The following is a 9,301-nucleotide window of genomic DNA, read 5'->3' on the forward strand; positions in this document are numbered from 1 at the left end:
ACATACACCCAAAGGTTATCAAACATTAGATAGGATTCATTTGGGATTTAAAAACATTGACTAATGTGAATCCAAAGCCATCATTCTGCAACTTGCAGTTTGAAGTCAGGAGGATGCTTTCGAAAGCTGTGAGAATGACCTGATGCATTCCTTTGGACTGCCACGCTTTATGTTACTGGATGCTAAGCCACGTTGCATTCATCCATTTCCTTACTGACGGGAATTTGGAGTGTTCCCAGTTTTTCCCATCACCAACACCCTTGTGCATGTGTTCTTGTACACTACAGGTACTAGCGTGTCTCCGGAAGAAGTACCAGGCAGCGGACTTGCCGGAACATAGAGGAAATAGCTTTTATTTTTCCTTCCAGTTTTAAGATCTTGGGCTCAAAGCAAGGACTCTGGAGGCAGATTGATTGGTTTCAATGCTGCCGCTGATCCCCACGAGCCGAATGACCTTGGGCCAGTGGCTGAACCTCTCAGTGCCTGTTTCCTCACCGGTAAGAGGCCAGTAATAGTTGGTACTATAGTTATAGGTGTGTCACGTGGATGCATTACTATTTATGCCCAGCGCTTAGAAGAGTGCCAGGCACAGAGTCCGTGCTGGCACTAAGTTGCTTTCAATGGTTTCTGCCAGATTACCTCCCAAATGGATCTCTTGCAGCACCACCACAGGGCTTTGCTCCTGACCTCTCCCACCCTCGGAATGGTTAAGCTCTTTGAAGGTTGTCAACCTAGTGTGTGAAACCTAATTCGTGGTTTTAGTTCACATCTCCAGGATCAGCGGTGGGGAGCATCTTTTGGGGTGTAACTGGCCACTGCGATTTCCTCTTCTTTGAATTTGCCTCAGATCGGGCGAAGGGCTGATGGAGCGAGGCCAACCCCAGTCTGTCTGCCAACCCCAGTCTGTCCGCCAAACCCACCTGCCAATAACGTTTGCTGAGCCACATTTGATGGAGCAGTTGAGACAGAGACCTTACAGAAGGAAAATACGATCCCTTTGCTCTCTGGCTGACCCCTGATTACTGACTGCGGGACTCTTGTGCCCATTCTCCTGTTGGGTCTTAAGGCTTGCAGTGGAAGGGAGGCTCGCAAATGCTTTTGGCGTGTGCTAGGCGTCCAGCGCCTCCATCTTGACGTTTCATCCTCACCACCCCTGGAGCCCGGAGCCCTCACTCCCCGACCCGCTGTGTAGATGGGAAACGGAGCCTCAGAGCTGTGACTCTAACCGGAAAGGGGAGGCGGGACAGCAGGAGGCAGGCCGAGAGGCTTGACAGAGGGAGGTACTCCCACCATCCCCTTCGCCAGCTCACTGCCCGGATCGCCCACAGGCTTGGGGGCAAACCAGAGGCCCTCGACCCCATTGGTTAGGACTCGAGGAGGCGGGAACAAGGCGCCCGCTGGTTGGCGGGGCCTGGACCAATGAGGAGGCCGCGGCGCGGGCGTGGGAGGTGCGCTGAAAGCCTCGCGTCGTTTCGTTTGAGGCGAGCTCGTGCGACGCCTGAGGTGGCTGCCGCTGCCCTCTAAGCGCCGCCCGCCTCGCCCGCTGTGACCGCGACCTCGACTCGGGCCATCGACCGTCGCCCCGGTTCCGGCGCCGCCAGGGTAGCGACATGAGCTCCCCCGAAGAGGCGTCTGTGTGGGTAACGGTTTTCGGCCCAGAGGGCGGGGAGCGGGCCGGCGTCGGCCCGGCCGGCCCCGCAGTCCCGTGGGGACCCGACCCAGGCCCCGAGCCCGGGGAGCCGCGGAGCGGAGAGGGCGGGGGCGGCTTCCCGGACCCCGAGGGCTTCCAGTCGGAGCGGGAGATGCTGGAAGCGGGAGGGCCGGTGCTGCCCGGCTACGAAGGCCGACCTGGCTCCCCGGCTGACGACAGGAGGGACCTCATGGAACTGGCCGAGGAGTCTGCGGCGGGCATCCTGCGGCAGCTGGCCGACTGGGACGTGCTGGGCGTCCGCAGACACACGTCCCCGGAGAGCTGCGCCGCCTTCGAAGTGTCCGCCGTGTGGGCCGGCCTCGAGGCGGGTCCCGGCGGTCGACGAGCGCCCGCCCAGAGCTGTGGGGAAGCGCCGCCGGCTCTGGCCCGCCCTCTCCACCTCGGTGGGCCCGAAGCGGGCCGGTCCTGGGGGAACCCTGAGAGAGGCCCTAAGCGTAGGTTGAAGGTGGCTGCGGATCGCCAGCGGCTCCCCGAGGAAGACCTGGCCTGGCTGCTGTCCGACCCAGAGTCCTCAGATGAGCTTAGTGAGACAGAGCTGATGACGTTGAGCAATTACCCCAGAGGAGGAGGCCAGGCCGAGCCCAGCAGACCCGAGGCTCCCGGGGACACTCCCAGACACTCGATTTTCCAAGTCAGGGAGAATTTCCTTCACGTGCCAGGCTCTTCCCTGTCCTTGGCTCCGCGAGGACTCACTTCGGTTGTGGAAACGCAGGGCGTGGGAGAGCAGGGCATGTCTTCCCCTAAGAAAATGTGGAGCGTGCTCTGGAGGAAGGGGGGCAGCAGGCCCAGCTACCCGGGAGCTGCTGCTGCTGCTGCTGCTGCTGCAGGTGGCCTGCCGCGGGTCACTCCTAGGAAGAAGGGGGCCCAGGAGAAGAAATCCCTCAGGGGAGCCTCCAAACTTGCCCTGGGGAGAACCTTCCCTTCCGGGGGAGAGCGAATCTCGGCAACTCCCCTGGAACCGGCCACCTTGCCCCCAATCTCTGGTATTCCGCTGCTTGGGAGATCCAAGAGGTATACCTTGGTCCCTTCGGAAACCGAACATTCCAAGCACACCGGCGCTGGGAAGAAATCCGTGGCCAGGCGGGCAAGGGAGTCTGAGGCGGTGGCGGGAGAAGATAAGGACCCAAATAGAGACCCAGCCGCAAAGGGCCAAGTGAGTAGGCCATGCTCCTCCTCTCTCCCCACTCTTCCCCCACCCCCACTCCAACCGCCCCCAGGACACACGTCTTCACCCATGCTGCCTCCGTCCATCCCTCAGGGGTCGTCATTGGGGGCCCCTCGGTCACTGGGTCATTAGGATGCCAGATCGGGCTCCTTTTACTAGGTACAAACATTAAGGTAGCACTTCAGGTGTGCTGGGCCCGGTTCTCCACCCTTGGCCTGTTTCCAGCCTCCTCTGCAAGACTGGGGCTGGGATGGAAGGGAGGGCTGGTAGCTGAATTGCGTCGGGGGATCCCTTCAAAGTTTCCCCGAAAAGCCTCAGTATTTGCTGGCCTGGGGCTGACTGAGGGAGAAAGTGCTAATGGAATCACACACGCTCTCTCTCTCTCACTCTCACACACACACACACACACACACACACACACACACACACACACACACACACATCCTTAGTCCTAATCAGTGAGAAATTCTTGTTTCAGCTGCCAACTCACACGCCAGGCACATCTTTTCCACGCATTCATTGTGGGAAAGCCTGCAGTGACGACCTCAATACCAGAGGCCCCCAAGATCCAGGAAACGCAGAGCCCTTGGCCCTGAACCAGGGAGACGTCATGCCCAGGGTGCCTGTCCCCTCAGGTGAGTGTCGTGGGTTTGATATGAGGGGAGGGGAGAGGGGTTGAGGACAGAAACCTCTGGCTCTGTCTCTGCTGGGGGCCCAGCCTTGCTCCCAGGCAGCTTCTCCCACAGGAGACGGGGTGCTGGCAGGGCTGGCCTTGAGCCACATCATCCTCTGTGTGGGGTTTGTGCGGCCAGGGTAATCGGTGGCAGTGCCCCAAACAGCTCCTCCGGGTGTAGACTTGCAGGGGAACAGCCTTTTCTGTTAAGTCCTTTTCGCCCACATTGCTCTCCCACGTGCTGGCTGTGGCTGCAGCTCTGGGAGGGTCGAATCCAGAGCCACAGTCTTTGGGGACCACAGTGGCGAAATGGCTGCCCCTGGGGAACAGGGGAGGCTGGCCCAGGGAGAAGGTTCGGGCTACTGGGCAGAGCAGGGGCGGCTTGTTGCCAGCGGAGAGTGGTGCTGCCTCACCTCACGTTAGACCCCACTTGACCCTTTCCACCTCACTGGGAGCCTGGGAAGCTGGATTGTGTGTCCTTTCCCTCTCAGGTGACCGGGAGCCACTTGACCATCCCCCAAGACCAGAAAGACAGCAGCAGCCACTGGGAACACCAGGCTGTCCTCGGGTAATGCTTCCTCTGCCTCCTGGAAATGCAGGCCCAAACTCGAGGGTGGGATCTGGGTCCAAGTTCAAGTGACATGTTTGGGGCCCCCCTCCCCTGCCCCCATGACGTACCCCACGGAGGGAGCCCACCTCCTTTCCACTGAGGAGTCCTTGCCAGTCTAGCCACCCGGCTCTGGGATGGAGGGCCTAGGGAAGAGGAGAAGGTGGAGGAGAGAGGAGGCCAGAGTATACTAATCATTTCTCTTCCTCCTGTGTCTGCTGGCCTAGTGTCTCGTGCTACAGAGAGAAACAGACGACTTTAAGGAGCAACTTGGTATGAGGAACCAGGGACGGAGAACGGTGTCTTAGTGCAGAACCCGGGTGGGCACCTGGGGTGGGGGTGGACTGCAGGTGCATTCGGCCTCGCAGGGACCAACATCCCTGTGGGGAGGAGAACCTAGCAGGCCTGGCCCTGGAGCCGGCTGTGCATGTCCAGCTGGGCGTGTGTACAAGTAGCAAAGTACTGTCTGGACTGCATGCACACTTTGCCAACCAGACCAGTCCTAGGGAATCTCCTTCTGATAGGACTTTTAGAGATGCCTCGTTGATTTTTCCCTTGAAATGCTGCTTGGTGTGGCTTCTAAGGTTCTTGTTGGATTGTTTGTTTGTGTGTGTGACCAGTTCTGACTGGTTGTGGCATGGCCCACAGCATGAGAGCTGCTGGCACACTTTGTTTCCCTTTAGGAACCAGTTCCACATTCAATTCGGGTGGTGGGGAGTGGTCAGGCCCAGAGCTCTTTGCATCGGGTCTGGAGGGGGTTTCAGGTTGCAGGGCTAGGCGGTTCCTCACGGGGACAGGGGAACAGGCTTCTATATCCCTCTGTCTGGAGTGCCTGCTAATGCCTGTCCCTGTTGCAGCCGCCATGCAGTACCTGGCTGACAAGTTCCAGACCCTTTGAAGTGAGTGTTACGCACACCGTACCCCTTCCCACAGTCCTGGCTGTTGAGCAGGGCTGGGGGCTGGCCCTGGCTTGAGGCTCTTCCGTGACTCTGCTGTTTCACAGGTTGAGCCCAGCGTCTTCCTGCAAGAGGAGCAGCTGGTACCTTTGGGGCCCGGGAGCTGTGGCCAAGCTCGTTCCCTCCTGTTCTGCCTCAGCCGGGGCTTCCTCTCCCCCTTGTTTTGCCCCCGCCCCACCCCAGTTTCACAGCATTTTCCAATTAAAGTGCCTCTCATATGCTGTGTTCTGCCTTCTCTCTGGAGGGGTAGGGGTAAGGGTAGGGGTAGGGGGCCGGGGCCGGGCGCTGCTCCACGTCAGAGCCTTTTCCAGAACAGTATCTCTGGCATCCTGTGGTGGGGACTCTGGGCCAGCCTCTGCTACCATCCCTGCAGTCAAGCCAGCGGAGTGCCCCAGGTCTGGGTCCTGTGTAGGCTCTGCCTGGTCACATTGGCACGTCCTCCCTTTCCCCCGAAGGCCCTCTTCTAGTTCTCTCCAAACCCCCCTCCTCCTTTGGGGTCTGGCGGTTCCCATTCATCTCTGCCATTCCCCCTCCCCATCAGCAGGAACTCATGACCCCCTTCCAGAGCTCCAATCTGGAAGCTTTCACATCCTCCCTGCCCTAGCCAGCTGACCACCCTCCTCCAGCCTGGTCGTCTCTATACCCTTGAGTGGAAATTGGCCCGTCAGGTTCTATGGCAAGTGTGGTTAGTAGGTCTGTGTTCTTGCATGGTCCCCGTCAAATACTCTTCCACCAGCCCCATGACACAGATTTTCCTGGAAATGATACTTCCGTGTCCCAGCTCAATCTCCCAGACTGCCTCTTTAGGACACATGAGGTTGAATCTGAACTCCACGTTCGATTTCTCCCTCACTGGAGGTTGGGAAGCACTTCCTTCCCTCAGCCAGGACCCAGGGCTGTACCAGCCTGAGACTCAGAGGGACAGATTTGTGTTTGAGTGAGGCGAGGGTGGTTCTGCCTGACCGCCTTCCCGAAGGACCGGTGTTTTACTACACAAAAGGGGGTATGATGGTAGATAGGACATTCCAGGTTGGTGACTGTGTGTCCCTGTCTGTGAATAAAAGTAATCAGGGATCATCTCCCTTGAGGGAGAAAGATGTGATTCAGGGAGTAAAGGGAGTAGAGGCTGGTCCAGGTTCTGTGAGGCATTGAATGAGCAAATTCAAGGGTCGGATCTGTTTTGTTCAAGGTTTGTCGTTACATTCCCAAAACATAGGAGGGGGATGATGCAGAAGTCACCCAACCCCACGACAGGGTGTTGGGATGCTCAAAATGTTGGATTCGCTGGAGGAGGCTCTCGATCCTACTCTGTGATCCTGTGATGTCTGACGACTACTGTGGGTGTGGATGGAATGAGATTGGGAAGGGTGGCTCCTCAGAGTAGCTCATCTTAGAATCAGGGGACCCATATATGAGACCACCCAACATGAGCTACCCGGGACAGGGGCGGGATGGGCGCAGTGAGGATAGGAAGTAAGGAGTGACTGTACCTGGACAATGGGGAGCACTTGGGTCCACCCTTCCCCTGTATTCTCACCCTGACTCGCTTCCAGAGTTCATGGCATGAGCTCAGGTGGACAGACCACATGTGGGATGGGACAGTCACAGACCTCAGTGTCAGAAAAGAATGTTCATGGGACTTAATCCTTCCACTGAAACCCCTCCCTGGAGAAGGTGGGCTTGACTGCTTAGTTTACATCTTTGACCCTGAACCTGATCCAGTGGTTATTGCTTGGCGGTGTAGCACATCTCGCTGCTGTCTGAGTGACTAAGTTTGGCAGAGACCTTCCAGCTGAGGTTTCTGCTCACCGAGACGTGCAGGCAACTTGTGCCCGGGGAGAAGTCCAGCACCAGCACCAGCACCAGCACCGCCTGTCGGCAGAGGGGGTCACGGGGCTGTGGTCACCCGGGTGAGGAAGTAGAGAAGCTTGTTGAAAGGGAGGTGACATGGGAGGGCGTGACCTCAATCCTTGGTGATGCATTTTCCCTGCCTCCCTTCCCTCCACTGAGCACACAATCTCTCTGTTCTGTGTTCTGACCAACTACTCCAAAAAATGTTGCTGGAAACATGTATTTCACAGGCTGTGGCTTGGCCCTGAGCTTTCCAGTTCCAGAGGGAAATAGTGGCAGGTCATACATCTGGGCCCCCATGTGTAGGAGGAGGTCAGGACCCCGCCCTCATTCAGTTCGCCCCATTTGCCTTTCCCCTCAAGCCCCTTCTCTAGCCTGGGAGACAGTGGCGGCTGGCCTGGAGAGCCCTAGGCCCCATCCTGCCTGCTTCTGCTCCCTGCCCAGTTACTGGGAAGATGCCCCCTCCCCACCCCACCCACTCCGCACCAGCACCAGCCTAACCACAGGCCAACTGCTCTCTCTGGACTCTTGGGGGGAAGTGACACAAACAAGAAGGTAGGTGTAGGTGAGCCCTGGAGAGGGAGCTGGGTGTGGTGGGCAGAGTAATCATGCCCCAAGGTGTCCAAATCCTAATTCCTGCTGTTGGTTTATATGTTACCTTGCATGGCAACAGGGGGTTAAGCTTGCAGGTGCAATAAAGGCTGCTACCCAGCTGAATTAAGGTGGGGAGACTCTCACCTGCATTGGCCAGGTTCGGCCAGGCACATTGGGGCTGCCAGGGTTGCCATGTGGACCGTCCCTGCGTGATTCCAGGGCACAGCATTCGAATGACTGCAGTGTGCTTGGTGCCCCCTGTGCTTGTGCACTGTTGAAGTCTTGGTAAGTACCGCTCAGATGCAGATGGAGGACAGACCAGTAGTTTTGGACCTCCCTTTTGTTCCAAGCCAATCACTTCCCCCACCCTAGTCCTCTTGAGGTATCTGCCAGCCTGACTTTTACAATGATCATTCACTTTCTTTTAAAGGATTTACAATTGTTATTTAATAAAATAACCCTTCCAAAGATAAAAGACACTATACATATACACATCGTAGAGAGCATAAGCTCTCAATTTGACAAATAATTATGAACGGAACAACCCATGTAATTATACCCAGGTGACAGAAAAGTACATTGCACATCCAGAAGTCCCCTATATGTCCTTTTCTGTGTAGGAATCCAAATGGATAAGTCTACATACTGCCTGATCCCATTTACTTCACGTTCTTGAGAAGGCCAAACTGTAGGGATAGAAAACAGATTGGTGGTTGCCTGGGTCTGGGGGTTGAGACAAGAGGTTAAACTACCAAAGAGCATGAAGCAATTCTCAGGCTGATGAAAATGTTTTTAATTTTGATTGTATTGGTGGTTCCATAACAGAATGTGTTCATAGAGACTCTTAGACCTTGTATGTAAATTAATTTCAATAAACCCATATTATTAAAAAACTGTAAAAAGTGCATTATGACACAGCAATTAGGGAAGAAAAATAAAGAGAATCCAAATTGGAAAGGAAAAAGTAAAACTATCACTGTTTGCTAGTGACATGATAATATACATAGGAAATCCTAAAGATGCCACCAGAAAACTACTGGAGTTCATAAATTATTTCAGTGAAGTTGCAGTATACAAAATTAATATACAGAAGTCTGTTACATTTCTATACACTAACAATGAAATATCAGAAAGAGAAATTAGGGAAACAATCTCATTTAGTGTCACATCAAACAGAATAAAATCCCTAGGAATAAATCTACCTAAGGAGGCAAAAGACCTGTACTCTGAAAGCCATAAGACACTGTGGAAAGATGTTGAAGATGACACAAACAGATCAAAGATATACCATGTTCTTGGACTGTCAGAATCAATATTGTTAAAATGACCATGCTACACAAGGCAATCTACAGATTCAATGTAATTCCTGTCAAATTACCAATGGCATTTTTCACACGACTGGAACAAATAATTTTAAAATTTGTGTGGAAACACAAACAACCCCGAATTGCCAAAACAATCTGGAGAAAGAAGAATGTAGTTGTAGGAATTATGCTCCCTGACCTTAGACTATACTACAAAGATACAGTGATCAAAACAGTATGGTACCAGCACAAAAACAGGCACATAGATCAATGCTACAAGATAGAAAGCCCAGAAATAAACCCACACACTTATGGTCAATTACTCTATGACGAAGGAGGCAAGAATATACAATGGAGAAAAGACCGTCTCTTCAGCAAGTGGTGCTGGGAATACTGGACAGCTACATTGAAAAGAATAAAATTAGAACATTCTCTAACAC

General features: G+C 54.6%; 1 protein-coding gene across 1 annotated transcript; it reads left to right on the forward strand.

Annotated features, from left to right (window-relative positions):
* Positions 1–1,610: 1,610 nt before the first annotated feature.
* LOC309652163 (uncharacterized protein CXorf49 homolog) lies at positions 1,611–5,375 on the forward strand (the record flags this gene model as incomplete). Its single annotated transcript, XM_082445681.1, has 6 exons — positions 1,611–2,864; positions 3,355–3,511; positions 4,014–4,117; positions 4,384–4,429; positions 5,014–5,055; positions 5,160–5,375. The coding sequence occupies 5 exons, from the start codon at positions 1,611–1,613 to the stop codon at positions 5,052–5,054; spliced, it is 1,602 nt and encodes a 533-aa protein (XP_082301807.1). The 3' UTR covers position 5,055; positions 5,160–5,375.
* Between the last annotated feature and the right edge of the window lie 3,926 nt (positions 5,376–9,301).

Source organism: Balaenoptera physalus (assembly GCF_965194825.1).
Source record: "Balaenoptera physalus genome assembly, chromosome: X".
NCBI classification, from domain to species: Eukaryota; Metazoa; Chordata; class Mammalia; order Artiodactyla; family Balaenopteridae; genus Balaenoptera; species Balaenoptera physalus.